This window comes from Pleurodeles waltl, chromosome 1_2, assembly GCF_031143425.1.
Source record: "Pleurodeles waltl isolate 20211129_DDA chromosome 1_2, aPleWal1.hap1.20221129, whole genome shotgun sequence".
Lineage (NCBI taxonomy): Eukaryota > Metazoa > Chordata > Amphibia > Caudata > Salamandridae > Pleurodeles > Pleurodeles waltl.
The window spans coordinates 478761552-478776998 of NC_090437.1; the positions used below are offsets into that span (position 1 = coordinate 478761552).

General features: G+C 42.8%; 1 protein-coding gene across 1 annotated transcript in view; it reads right to left on the bottom strand.

Moving 5' to 3' along the window:
- MCUB (mitochondrial calcium uniporter dominant negative subunit beta) overlaps positions 1 to 15447 on the bottom strand; it is a 408993-nt gene that overhangs the window by 164341 nt on the left and 229205 nt on the right. The window contains exons 2-3 of the mRNA XM_069241124.1: positions 9538 to 9613; positions 2669 to 2839 (exon numbers count right to left, since the gene is read on the bottom strand). Coding sequence (XP_069097225.1) covers positions 2669 to 2839; positions 9538 to 9613 — 247 coding nt within the window. The remainder of the gene's footprint in view (positions 1 to 2668; positions 2840 to 9537; positions 9614 to 15447) is intronic.

Consider the following 15447-nt stretch of genomic DNA (forward strand, 5'->3'; position numbering starts at 1 on the left):
GGCAGCAAGACCTATAGCATTGCTTCGGACATCCCTCACTGAGCATTGGTGGCCCTATTTTTTACAATATTTTGATGTCACTACTTGAACAACTTTGGATGCATCTTTGCTCTACTGTTACTCTCAGGCTTCCTTTCGATACTGCCCAGTCCTGATGATAATACCAAATTTGTAAAGGGAACAAAACATCGTCGATACACCTTTGAGCCTGTATATGAACTGGTTGTATTTCTTTGTTATGGCCTAATGGATAATCACTAAGGGCTCGATTCACAAAGGGCCTACGCACTCGTGGTGAAGGCTCCTCAGTCATGATGGGGGTTCTGCACTCGTGGTGGAACCTCTGTACTGTATTTACCCATTTCGGAGGTCCTGCCACGAATGTGGGTTCCTCGTCACCAGAGCAGACCCCCACGCCACGTCTGTGGGGCCTCCACCTTGAGTGAGGAGGCACCAGTGCTTTAAATGGGCCGGTACTCTCCGGTACTGAGTACCGGCACTTTTTTATTTTGAGAGGGAGAGTACTGGCATATCTCAGGAAAAACGTAATACTTTTAATTGAAGAGTACCGGCACTTCTCAGAAACAAGCAGGTACTCTATTACAGAGTACCTGCACTAATTTAAAGCACTGAGGAGGCCCATTGTGAACCGACGCCTAAGTGTTTCCTACTGGAATGTGTTTTTATCACAGTGTGTTGCATGTGTGACCACAGAAAAGTTTTCTTTCACTAAAATCTGATGAGTGTATGACCTTATGATGATAAAAATAAACACGTTCTTTGATTTAGTATTCTACATATGCTCAGTTGTAGAGACCATTTCTTTTTTTAACAATTATGTAACCCAGGCCCCTGTACAGCCTTGGAGTTTCCTCGTTTGCTTTACTTTTTTGCTTTGTGATGCAATAAACGGCACTGTTCTGCAGAAAACAAAATGTCTTTCACGTTCAGAAAACTGACAGGGGCCCAAACATCTTTTCTGTGACCAGAGGCTGCTCAACGATAATTGTCGCAGGGCGTTCGTCTAGGGGAACCACAGAGAGGTAGGGAAACCACAGAGAGGTAGGGATACGCCCAGAGCGTGAGCCATGTGCCAAAAAGGCGACACAATAGCTTAAGTTTATCCGCTAGGAGTCAAATCATTTACGCAGCTTTAAAAAAAAAAAAAAAAAAAAAGTCAGCCTCTGCCCCAGCTCGCCCTTCTCCTATGGGCTCTTCTTCAGAAAAAGCCACAAAAGCAGTCACTACGGCAAAAGCCTGCCCGTGAGCCCCACCTTTGAGCTCACTGTAACGTACAGACAGGAACAGCAGGTCTGGACCCCTTAAAGCAGACTCCGAATTGGTACTATTACCCTTGTGAGGTATTTCCAGGGATCCTTGGGGTAATTTGAAATCTGGAGAATTTAGGAAACCTTTGCCCACTTCCTTGTCATCCAGAAAATTGGACCTTGCAGTAACGGAGCATCCGGTACCGAGGGATAAAGAGTAAATTGCAAAGCCTTGAGAGACTTCCTAGTACCAAGAAGGCCAAAGAAATGTGGGCTGTTTGAGACTCTTCTGCTACAGTAAAAATGTTCTCTATAAAGTTACCTCTTGCTCCTTGAGCCTAGCTTTGTGCTATAACAAATACATTAAGTAATGAAAAGTAAAACAATAAAATAGAATACGATATTGCATAAACTGTCTTGCTACAAGCCGCACAGATTTGCTATATATATATATATATATATATATATATATATATATATATAATAATAATAATAATAATAATAAATAAAAAAGAAATATATATAAAAAAGAAAATATATAATACTCGCACACTCGGGTTTCAGGAACAAAAAAAGATCAGTTTAATCCACACACATCGCGTTGTGTGTGGATTAAACTGATCTTTTTTTGTTCCTGAAACCCGAGTGTGCGAGTATTATATATTTTCTTTTTGCTTAATTTATTACCGGCTTGCTCGTACCGGTTCTCGCACCACCCCTTTGGGCTGAACTGAGATCTTATCTCGAGCATTCTGAAGTTATATATATATATATATATATATATATATATATATATATATATATATAGAGAGAGAGAGAGAGAGAGAGAGACACACACAGCAAACAAAACTCCAAATTCATAAATAACTCAAAAAAGTGCATTATACGTAGTAGTATTAACTTTACCAAGGGTCAAACGCCCTAATAAAATTTTAGTTTCCTCGAGAGGATCTGTGAATTGCGGCTTTATTGGCAGATCAATACTGATGGTGGATGCCAGAGCAAGGTAAGGCTGATCAAAAATGCCAACCAACGGCATAACCATCTGAGGGGTGGGGAGCGCGCACTAGGAAAGAGGACTGGGAGAAGATGTCATTGGCAGTATTTCCGTTTCTTGGGCCACAAATAAACACGGATGAGTTGAGTTTTGTAGGATATGGTAGAAACTCTACCCACATACTGAACCATGAGGATGAGACTCACCAATCTACAGTCAAAAATCCAACATATGGAATCTAGTAACAAATTATATTTAAATTATTATCAAGCCCGAACTCCCCCACTTTAAAGACATCGTTGACAGTGCAGAAAAGCAACAGTTTGCATCACTGAAGATTATTAGATTCAGAAGGGAACTGCAATTTGGAGCTTATTAATGAATGAATAAGTTACACTGATACCTGTTGAAAAGATGGATGCAGTGTCAATGCCCTTGTCCTCTCTCTGTATATCCTGAAGGAAGTGGCCCACAGTCATAACCATCGGCTTCACAGTAAACTGGCAGAGCTCTTTCCGCGACGGAAGCGGGACATTTATCACCGGAAGCCCATGTTTGTAATTAACCGTGACATCTGAAATAGAAAATAAGCATTACTGGAATATAGTTCACATGCTGCATAACGTGACACCTTAAAACATTCCTAAAAGGCCTCGCCTGAGGGTGCTCTTCCCCCAACTTTTTGCCTGCCTCCCTTCAATTTACTGACCTCTTTTTTGCTGGTTTTAAGACGGTGCACTTTACCACTGCTGACCAGTGCTAAAGGACTTGTGCTCGCTCCCCTAAATATGATAATATTGGCTCATACCCATTTGCCATATTTAATTTACTCCTAAGTCCCTTGTAAGGTGGTGTATCATATACCCAAGGGCCTGTAAGTTAGATGCTACTAGTGGGCCTGCAGCACTGATTGTGCCACCCACAAAAGTAGCTTGGCAAACCTATCTACGGCCTGCCATTGCACGACCTGCGTGTGCAGTTTACTGCCACTTCAACTTGGCATATAAAACCCCTTTCCAAGCCTTAAACTCCCCTTTTGTTATCTTTCAGTCATGCATAGGGCAGGCCCTAGGTAGCCCATGCATCGTCTTCACCATCACTGTGTGGGACGGATCGACCCAGCTTGCCACGCAGCTTGTCACGCATCTTGCTGCTGCGACCAGGAAAGGTACTTTGTTCCCCCGCACCTGCGTGGGTTCTGTACTAAGCCTGTGCTCCATCACAGACGGCCCAAACTTTGACTTTGCCCCAGTTCACCATGACCTAAAGTAACCCCAAAGAGAGCGATTTGATTCCAATCGCTATTTTGCATTTATTCTTTGAACATTCGTATCTCAACTTCTACACGGGGGATTTTTGTCATTCTGATCCTATTTTATTTATAAAATCATAATCTATTTTTCTAACCTGGTGTGGAGACTGTTTGTGGTATTTTCGCTGTGTTACTGTATGTTATTGCACAAATACTTTCCACATTCCCTTCCAAGTTAAGCTTGTCTGCTCTGTGTTAAGCTACCAGAAGGTGAGCACAGTATAATTTAGGTTGTGTGGTAACTTACCCTGACTAGGATTGTGGTCCCTACTTGGACAGGATGCATACCTCTGCCAACTAGAGACACAATTTCTAACAGCCTTCTTTCTTATGAGATCACAACATGCTTCCCTCTACTGCATCAAAATAAAGACAGGGTGCCCCGCACGGAGAACTAGAAAACAGGTCACGATAATGGGAGTGACTGAACTCTGGACCACTCAACTTGTTGCTCAATAGTAAGTGAGTCGAATATAGCGGGCTACAGGGCCTGAGGGACAGGAAGTGCTGTCTCCTCATGGAACAGCTGGGCTAGTAAAACACACAGCTTGACACTACTCAAAACAATAGGGGTGTTTTTGTCACGAAAGAGACAGGCACATACAGTTAATGGCATTGTGTTTCATTAAAGGTGTAAGGGAGAAGCACTGCCTTTGTGGAAGGCACTGCCATGAGACAACATAAACAGAACCTATCTATCAGAAGAACAGGGCCAAGCTAGGAGCCTAACGCTAAAAGGAGCGGCAATGTGCAGTAGAAAAGGAGGAACAAACTGGCAGCATAATCACTGGAGAATGGATAGGAGCCCTACTATTGCCGCAAAGAGAAATTGTTCACTGGAAACAAGCTTAATACCTCACAGCAAAGTAGGGCTAGAAAGTGAGGAAAGGGGTAGAAGGAAAGGGGTAGAAGAAAACTGGGGCTATTGTGTTGAGATGCACACATCACTGAAATGGTGGGTGTGGTTGCCACTCGGGGTTCACCAGGGGTAGCAGGGGTACATGCATAATCATACGTAGAGGGATCCCCTTCCGACACACCAGAACATGAACAGATTGCTTAGGTATTTAAGTGATAATAACTGGTTCCATCAATGGGGAACTCATCACTATCGGATGCTTCTGCGTCCCCTACCCTTCCGCCGCTGGGGGAGTCTTTTATGGCCCTGGTGTAGCATATTTGAGGGTTTAACTATGTTTGGTGGTGACTGGAATGCCACCATGGTCACTCGCGTAGACAGGTGACGAGTCGGGGAGGGGCTGTAGACACTGGGAAGTCTAGACTCACCACCTTTTCCATCACCCTTGGCCTGACTGATATATGGAGAGCTCACTACCCCAACATACACTACATACTCATACTTCTCCCAGTCACATGCATCGTTTTCCCACCTTAACTATTTCTTTACATCCATCACATATGCCCACAGTATTGCGCGGGTGGATATTCTGACACAAGGTCTGTCCGATCATTCCCCCATCACCCTTCACATATGTGTGGGACTCCTGAGGCCAAAGTTTCGGTGGCGCCTTTCCCTGTGGCACCTACACAATCCAAAATACAAATAAGAAACCTACCAGACCTTCCAGAGTTCAACCCCCTCGAGGGTCGGCTCCTTCTCGGAGACCTTGAAGCGCAAAAAATCACTCATATTTAGCGGACTCTGGTCAATCACAGTACTAACACACTATACACTCTCTCTGTGTCGTGGAAGGAGAACTTGGACCCTCTGGACAATGAAGAATGGACTGATGCTCTATGGGCTTCCAGGGGGACTGCAGTCTCGACCTGCCTCAGACTCATCCAATTCAAATACTTGCATAGGGCCTATTATACCCGACACCGCTTGTGGCTTATGGGCCTGGTGGCTTCACCTCTGTGTCTTCGATGTGCAGCTGATTAATTTTAAAACGTATATAACTATTGAACTACATAATGCAAACACAACTGGAAAATAGCGGTTACAATTTACAAGCATGCATTATAGCTCAACGAAGTTGCATGAATCCCTGTCCCTACCTTTCCCCTTACTTTCTTCACTATCCTCATACCCATATCTAGAAACTGGTTACTTACACAGACTTCCCAGAATTAAGGTCGGGAACCAGGGAGCGCAGGGCATATTCTTTACAGCTCAAATCAATCACTTGCAGTACAAAATAACATAGTTCTGCATTTATGAACGTGGATGTGTAAATTATTGAAAGGAAAATTCAAAGCATTCTGTACTCAGAAGAATTTAATACATCAGAGACGTTTCGGAAATGTTCTTGTAAAATTGCACAAGTCTGATGTCAGTAAAACCTGTGTCAAGGAACACACATGACTCCTAAGTTTACATTGTCACAGGATATGTTGGGGCTTGTCATCAGGATGGCTATTTCCAAGTTTCCGCCCGCCCAGCACTATCCTCCATCGTCATGCTATTATATGCACTGCTTGTCTGAGAAGATCAATGGAGACACAATCTCCTTGCGCTTTAGCCTTGAGGATCGTGAAGCTGAGATATCGAGAGAGACTTGAAGAAACAATACTTTAGACAAGACCCTCTCTCGCTAGAGTATATAGAGAGGTAAGTATGCGGGCCAGTTAGCTCACAAGTTAGAAGGTGAGGCTCGGTCTTGCTACCCTTCGTTTTTGGTGTACTCAATGGTCTGCTTCTAACCTACTTGCAGACCTGGAGCTGAGACTGTGTGGGGTCAATGTCTGGTCTGGTGGTTGATGCATGGGTCATGGAGGTCTCAGACTGCCTTTCATTTGCATATATGGATACCATTATGTGAAACTGAAATGTGGCATGTCTTCTGCGTGTGCACACTGGCGTTGCTGGTCGGATTCTGTAATGACTTGTCATTGACAAAGGCGCAAGCCTAATGACCTACAGGGCGGTGTTGCAGCTAGAGTTTCCTTCTGACTTTTGGAACTGCATTCTGGTTGTGCTGTGCATTATGCCTCCCTGAGGTTGCAATTTGCTGAGTGAGGTATTCCCAAGCCACACTATAGTGTGTGTTTAAGCTATATGGTTTCCTAAAACTGATGAACTTTCTGCACCATCATTGTGAGATGCCGAATACTGGAATCTAGGAAAAGATACAGATTGAACAGAGTGAGAGCTCTGTGCAGGATGGAGATTGAAAATGTCTTAGGGGCCCAGTTTGGCAGTCATGGAATACTGCGGACTGTGCAGAAGTGGCAGGCTTCATAGACAAGGCTGTGCAGTAGCAGGTAAGGGAGCTGAAGGTTCACTGATGGACAGCATTGGGCCATCTTCAATGGTATGTCAACTTCATCTTGGCACGATATGGCAAAATTAAGGCCAAACGGTGATAGGTGCACACTTGTACATACTAGGGGTGTGATGCGAGTTGCTGTGGTGCTGCCAACCCTCTTAGCTGTAAGGGTAGGGCCCACATTTTGCCATGCATTATAATGTAAATGTTAAAACAGAAAACAAAAGAAACACCTACATTAAAAGGATGATGTTTCCACGTGGAAGGCCAGGACAGGAGGCATCAGGGAAGGATAAGAACATATGGCTATCAGATAGAATGGAAGGTTGCAGGGAAGGTAGTTTCATACAGCAAATGCTCACTGAACTTAAGAATAGGGCTAAAACAAACAGGTAGCCAACTATAATGTCTTACATAAAGAGAGCCTAACAGAAACCATCCTGGGGGAAAGCAGAGGCCAAAAATGAGGCCACTCGTACTAATCACCAAAGTGGAGGAATTTATAAGTGAATTCTGCATTTTTGCAGTTATTTCATACATTTGTGTAAGATGAGTTACTGAAGAAACCGAGAAGATTTTAAAATGTTACTTTAAGGTTCAGCAACATATTTTGAAGATCATTGGACACCTTTTTTATTATTTAAAAAGTCCACGGAAACCCAAGAGGTAGGGGAAAACATATAAAATAGCTGCTTACGATGTTCTTATGTTTCTCGTGATATTTCAATTCAAAATTACAAAATGTCTGTGCATAGCAATAGGCCTATGCGTTATTAAACTTATCAACCCCTTGTGGCATTGCATATAATGGTCTGCTATTAAAGTAATTTAACCACTGATTTCTACTTGCGTCAGTTAGGCTTGGTTTGTGAACGTCTTGTTAGAAAGGTGATATATGGTACCTGTACCAAGAATACAGCCTAGACCAGGTGTTAACCATTGGATCGTGAGCTACCAGTAGCTCCTAGACTTATTCAGAGTAGCTCACAGCCTGGAGCTGATTTCTAAATAAGCAAAGAGTCACATTTCCCCTTTCAAATTGAAGGGAAGGCTGCAGATAGAAGGGCCTGCTAAGGATCAGTGCTGAGTCAGATTTATAACCCAGGGCACAGAGGTGAAGAATGAAAGCACTAAGGTATTTAACTCATAAATAAAAGTCCTTGTCAGCTCAGTATTGGAGGTGAGAACAAAATGTTGTTTCTCAGTGTTTTGAAAACCAATATGGAAAGCTACCTTATAATTAACATAACTTTCAATTTTCTCAATTTTTTTCCCCGAAAGTGTTGCATCTAGAAACCGCAGGCCTCTCACTCCCAGTGGCCATTAGAACAATGTGACATATTTATAACTGTAATATTCAGCAAATGTTTAAATGGGATAAATTTAAAGTGCAGAAAAATGTTCTACATTATGAAAATGTTTGCACCTACAAATTCTCCTATTTAAAAAAATGGTTGTATGTTTGTATTATATATGTAACGGTGCTGCATATGGCGAAAGGTATGTCCTGTGCTACAAGTATATACAACACAGGCTCTAAGTTATCCAAACATACATATTTTCTATTCATATGCACACGTTCATACATCCCCAAAGACCACGTTCTCGCTGACACATGGCAGCCCTGTCATAGCGTCCTAAGTTAAAGTATTTCGTTGAAACTATAGCATCTGGCTCTATGGACATTAGGCTCAAAGTCAGGGAAGCTGGGTGTGGAGCCGTCTGGTAATCATGTGTGAGTTGGTTAGCTTTCAGTAGCTCACAATGATTTTTACTGATCAAAAGTAGCTCTCACTACCGAAAAGGTCGGGGACCCCTGACCTACTCGCACCACCTACCCACAGAATTGCCTGTATCCTGAACTACAAGCAATGAGATACTCATTTAACAGGTTCCATGGAAACAAAAGCATTATAAAAGTGGTTGTATTTTTATCTCCTCTGATTTTCTAACTCACATCTGGAATGCCAGGAGTTTAATGTTCAGCTCGGGAGAAACTGAACTGCTCAATTATTTTCTCCCTTTTGGCTCACACAGTGCCCACCCTTTTTTTCTGAAAGCAGTTGATCCACATGGGCTCAAACCAAATTTTAAAGTAGAAATGCCTGGTGACAAAAGGAAACCTCGTTGATAAACTATGCACTGCTTAAAGTTATGGCTTAAAATTCTGACACAATTAACCCCTGGAAAGGTGTCTTACTAAGTAACCCATCAGGAAAGAACAAAACCATGTATCTGAAAGTTGGCCAAGTGATGGACGGCAGTGCTACAAATCCTCTTTGCGTCTATCGCCATTTTGTTCTTGGTTTTTAGCTCTGGTCGTAAGGACTATAGTTGTGGTTCTTTGGACAAGGATATTCTTTTTATGAATTTTAACCAAGCCAGCTGCAGCACCCAACCAACTCAACTCTTAAATCATAGACATTTAAATAAATCAGATTTTTTGTTGCACAGAAAACTGACCTGAAGAACTGAGCTTCAGCAGCTGGTTTTAAATAGATTGCAAAGTCAATATGGAAATCCCATATATAAATAGAGAAAACTCACGAACATTTGGGATTTCAAGGTTGTACATTTCACAAACACTAGGGGCATTAACAGCACCACAAGAAACGGCAGCATTTGCATGCTTCAGTTTCTTGCTTTGATATCAAACACGGCTTTCACATTCTAAAACACTTAAAACGTCTTAGTTGTGAACCAGATTCAGTTTCCAAAGAAAAGACTTACCGTGGGAAGGCACTAAAGTGCTATAAAAGGATGCTGAACAGTGTCTCTGGTTTCCAGCGTGTCTCCAACTTCGCATCTGTAACAAAGGATAGAGAAAAAAACCTTTAAAAGCTGCATTAGTCCACCTGGGCAGATGAATCTTGTCAAACGCTTTCATTTTCTAACCATTATGTGTCTATCGTCGGCATAGCACTTAGAGCATGCTGCGCCTGTCACTCACGTGTTCCTAAGGTCTCCGTTTTTTTAAGGTGGACATGTAGCGAGAGGCAAAAAGCTGAAAGCATCAATGCTCCTGGATCGCATTACTCATTGGTATGTATCTGTAATGCTCGGAGAGACATTTACGGCCACCTCACACTTACAATTTAACACGCAATGGAAAAACACCTGTGCAAAGCAGAGTTGGTCAGCTACATATTTCATTGTTTCTGAGGACGCCAATATGTTGGACCTCAGAAATTGGACTGGCCTGTGTTGTCTAACCTTGTCTCTATAGCAGGGGTCCCATCGCTCACTACTAACAATGCATTTGCAGGTACGTCCCCATTACCGGCACCAAGTCAGGACCCTATTCCAAGTCCTGCAAGAGAGGAGCATGCCACATTTCTCAGTGCCCCCGAGGGGTTTCTGTGGCTAAAGGCAAACACTCCAAACACAGTGGGCCTCCAAGTCCTTGTAAGTTAAAGAGCGAAAGGAAGGGATAGTAAACTGTGATGTAAAAGTGCTTACTCTGAGGAGGCACTTAAGTGTCAACACCGGTTCTTTTGTCTGTACACCAACGGGGGCGTTGTTTGTCCAAGTTTGAAGAGAGCATATTAACGTGTTTAACAATGTGCTTGCATGTGGCAGCTTTGTCAGTGACAGTAAATGCTGCAAACTGCAAGGGTCTCTTGCGAGTTACTTTGAGCCCTGGCACCTTTTTTTTTTTTAATTAAGCACTGTTGTATGTAAAATCAGTTGGCATCATTTTGACAAACCTGCAATACAGAAAGAGTTGGGGGACAGCTGAAATAAAGATTAACATGATTTGCTGTGCCAAAACAAGTATGCATATGTATGGATACAAGCAGATGATTAGAAGTCTCAAAGCAACTGGAAATAGATACTCTGTACAGGAAAGGTATTTACTGCTCATATTTTTATTGGCAATAATATACCTGGTCCTTCCAGAATAAAGCTATCCAGATAAATACTAAGAGACCTCCCAAATCCACACCACAATTTTACTAATTGAAGTGAACAAAAAAAGTGACAGGTGGGATGCTTGAATGTCTTGATCACCTACAATTTCCATGACCTGAAGAAAACTATTATTCAAAAGACATGTTTTCTAAGCTACAGGCTCTTGCAAATTCTTCACCCATTTCTACGTTTCAAAAACACAATCATCAATCGCCATGACTGGCACAACATGTTCATCCTGATCTCTTAAAAAAATACCTTAATGGCATATGGCGATAGTGGTGGCTGGAGGTCCCTCTTGTAGTGGGACGTAGGGAAGTTGGGAATATTAGACAGATCTATCAACCTTAGCTCTGGCTGCTAAAGAAGGAAAAGGGACCCTATAAAAAGGTCTGCCATGTTTGCCAGGCAGGTGACCAGGCCCACTTACCACTGAAAAACCGAGCAGCTAAAAGGTAAAATAAAACCCGCAAATATTCAGCTCTAGCGCATGTTCTGCTAAATGAATATCTAGGCCAACTGATGAAATAAAGCTAAAAAATCTATTGCAGGAAACCACTTCCTTTACAGCTGTAGGTCAACCCTATGTTTAATCAGGGACAATGCTCCAGCTTTTTAGCATCTGTCTATAGTCAGCAATACTACTGAATTCCATACTACCAGAACCACTGCATATCGCGGATGTTTACATTGTGCATTCAAAAACATTATGTGGCAGGCGAAGAGGCTACAGGCTATAGTCTCTTCCTGCTAGACTATTTCACCTGAATTGAGTGACGGCGCACTCTGTCACTATTTGGTGCATTACATGAGAGCCAGGCGCATTTTGGAAAATGCTTATGTTTGCACATTTTCCCCATCTTTTTCTTCCACCGCCTTGTTGTTACAGTAACCTTCTACATTCAAGGCTCCAGGTTGCAATTAATAGAGTGGCAAATGCAACCAACCCTTTCTATTTAGGAAGTTGGGCACCTTACTGTAATAGGAGTAAAACAGTAAAGTACACAGGGGCAGGGTGACAGGTTGTGGGAAGGAGCTTGGGGTAGATTTAGAAAAAGCAAAGAAAAAGGTAAACTTAAAGGTTAGACTGGGGTGAAGCAAGACATCGAAAATATGTTTAATGTTCAAAGCGATAGCAACATTAGTCCACATGCAGATGCAAACTAAATGAGTGGGGAAAAATGCACTTTAAAGTAGGAGGACATTTTGAGCCATCTGTATTGAAATCATTGTCACGCTAAAGAATGTAAACTGATCGCACACAACTCTTATTGTTAGTCAAAGGGTGCTTAAATCTGGTTGCCCGTGCACACGTCTGCTCTGTGCACACACCAAAGCAATGCAGCACCTTTAGGTCTTTGTGTCAATACTCGTGTCAGTGTTAACGGTGAGCACACATGCATCCACCCGAGTTCCCTTGCAGAGCGAAAGCGAGATCACCTGGCCTGTAAGCGAATGTAAATTCCTCTTTTTTTTTTTTTTTTTTTTTTTGAAGTCCGAGGTAAGCAGATGTCAAACCCTGGGCAATTCTACTAATTTTGCTGACTTCGCAACTGCCCTTCCTGAATTTAAATTAAAAAAAAAAGGTGAAATGCAGGCAGAATGCATTGCCGCATAACAATTCCTCGTGCCATGCAGTGAAGAATGAACAGAAGAAAGAATTCTTGTAGGGTACTGCACTGTCCCAGGCCGGATAAGGTAATTACCTTAATGGCAATTGAATTAAGTTTATTACACTGCCCAGCCCCTGACTGTACATCAAAGCAAGCTCTGCAGTAGGAAAGCTGCTGGCGCACGCCTCACAGAATGCCGGACGGGCCCTCTCAGCAGGCGGTGCACTCTATTTTCATTAAGGTAACACATTGTCCTGCACCTCTCAGTGGTCCTAAAGGCAGCTGTGTTGGGATTTCTGTTTTTTTTTTTATCTTCTACTTGTGTAGCAACTCTGATTGATACCAACAGGCGAGAAAAAGTGTGCAAATTTCGCAGAAATCGAAATTCGCCCAAATATTTTGTCCACCCCTCCTGACCATCCATGTGGGCAGAGCTTGGAGCAGGGGATGTGGTGCTGCAGTTAGCACATTAGGCACACTAGATAATGTTCTGAGATAGAGGACGAAGACACCTTGCCACATTTGATGGTGGTAAGAAGAGTAGAAAACTGAGAAACAGAAAGGAAGTAACAAGCATTTACAATGCAGTGGGTCTCGCATTTGCTCGAGTTAGAGCTATTAGCATTGTAAACTCCTAACCTGACTTTTCTTGCCACATAACTTGAAAATCAAAAAGAAAAAAAGTTTCACATAAGCGAGACGATTCACAGCACAATGGCCGCCATGAGCAGCAGCGATAAGGAGAGACACAAAAGGAAACAGTAGTTCGCTCGCAGTCAAACTTATCGGCAAAAGTGCAATTAGCCAGGTAACGGGCAATAGCCAAGGTGGTAACAAAACCTACCCGAGGAGGGACAAACTAACCATTTACCAATGTTATCAGAGGATTTTTGAAAGGCAAGCCCACGAACGAGTGACAGTGATGGGCGTGAGGTGGGTGTTGGTAAAAGCCCAGATACATACCAACACATCAGAAAAGCAGTGCAAGCGCGCTGCTATGCTCGACCTAAAAAGGAAGGAGACAGAGGATGTTAAAGGTTTGCAAAAATAAGGGTGTCGGTGAGGGGGTACAGAGGAAAGAAAGCAAACTGTTGTCAGATGCTTGTTATGGCGACCGCAGAGTATGCGGGTTCCTGGCTCAGCGTCGCTGTAATAAACAGGTCGCTTAGACCTTGCATGATTTAACCAGGCAAGTTATTACATCTTATATCTTTTTAATTGTTGACACATTTTGTCACTTGGGCACATTTGGAGTACCAATAATTTGCATGTTTTTTTAAATTAAGGTCATGTTTGTTTGTGTCCAAATTCTCTTTATTTTCGTTCCTCACGATTACTTTCTCTAAACTGTTGGTTTATATAATTCCCATTCTTTATGATTTCTTTCTCTTTACTGTGAGTTTTCAGCGTTTGGATTCCTGATTCATTCTTTTTCTTTCTTAAGTCTGGGTGTAGGGGTGCAGACTTTGTATGTTTTGTTGATTACTGACACTCAGCACAGGAATATTCAGAGTTCACTGGTTTCTTTTGGAGCATGGAGTCGAGATTTTTTACTTATTTGGAGGCAGCAGCTTTATTCCGCTAACTTTTCATATTTGTTTACACTATTTATTGGAAACTTTTTCCCCTTATGAAAGGCTTCTCCCGAAATGCATTGGGTTGTTGACTTGAATGGCCTGGAGCACATTTGATGTTTTGAGTTCAAAGATAATATATTCTTATGATTTAAACACTGGAAGACAAACGTTAGATTGTACTTTCAATTACCACATGAATCAGAGTATATAGTCCAAAGAAGATTCCTTGGGTTCTTAAATAAAAGATTAAATTCAGTTACTCTTTTGGAGCTTGAAGACTGTCTTTTGGTGCATCAGGGTGACGCCCCCAAGTTGGATTTTGCATGGTTGGTTTGTCAGGTGAAGGAGGATAGGTTACAATGGTAACAGAGACAGAGGGGGGGTCACAAAGAGAAGAGCTCAGATATCAAGAGGTTCGAAGAAAACAAAAGTGTTTGCAGACTCTGGTGTCAGTGGAAGAGTGTGTAGGAGAGACCTAGTAAGTGAAACGAGGGGGCCAGAGAAGAAAAGAAGTCAGCGAAAGCAAGCAGCAGAGGTTAGAGGTCACTGAGAGACATGTGTTTAGTAACAACATGTAGCAAAACAGAAGAGGAAGCTCCTCCATTAGGGCGGAGGTGCATCGCCCCCGCCAGCAGCGGGAGCTGCAAAACCTTTACAAGAAAAAGACAATAAACTGTGTTTATTATCGTTTTCTTGCAAAGCGGCAGGGCATTGGGGGAGACGAGCACTCAGTGTGCATGTATTGGCTGGTCATCTCGGGCCGGCCAAACACAAATGCGCAGTAGGCTCTGCTGGAAAGAGACTGCACAGGCTCCCAGTCTGCCTGGGAGCACCCTGGCTGGGAGCTCCCAGCCCAACCGGATGCTGCTTTGAGCAGCATCAGGATTGGCCACAGGGCAAGCTGGGAGTCTGTTCCTGCAGCCTGGAGTGACGAGGGACAGAGGAGCGGCGTGGCGGCAACAGAGGAGGTAAGTTTTTATTAATGTACATATATACATATATTTAAAAAAAAACAAAAAAAATGTCGTCGTCCCCCCCCCCCCCCACGTGCGGGACCTGCCCCGCCCCTTCAGAGCAGTGAGCTATGACTGAGAGCGAGCAAGTTAGTCTTTAAAGTTCAACTGTGCAGACCAAAACAAAGACACAAAAGTAAAGTACAACTTCCTTAACACATATAAAAATGTTGTTGTTGTTTCCTTGCACTTTCATTAGGTCGCAGCCTACCAGACAGCTACACTAAAGACATAGTGGAGACATTCAGAAAGGTGACCTAGGAATGCATTCAGCAATTGTTTGCCATTGACTTTGTGGTTTTTAAGTCCCATTTTTTTGCTTTCCATTTGCTGGCTTTTTTGATTTAGGCTGTCCTGCTTGAGTTTGCACCCTCCCTTGTCCAAACCTTATTAACAGTAGCCTTCTGGGTGCTCCCTTTCTGTAAACAGGCCTGTAAATCTTGTTCTTATCTCGTCACATTTGTTGCACATTCAAAGAACAGGGTCAAAATTCAGACACTGCCTTCCGAGGGCACTTAACTACTT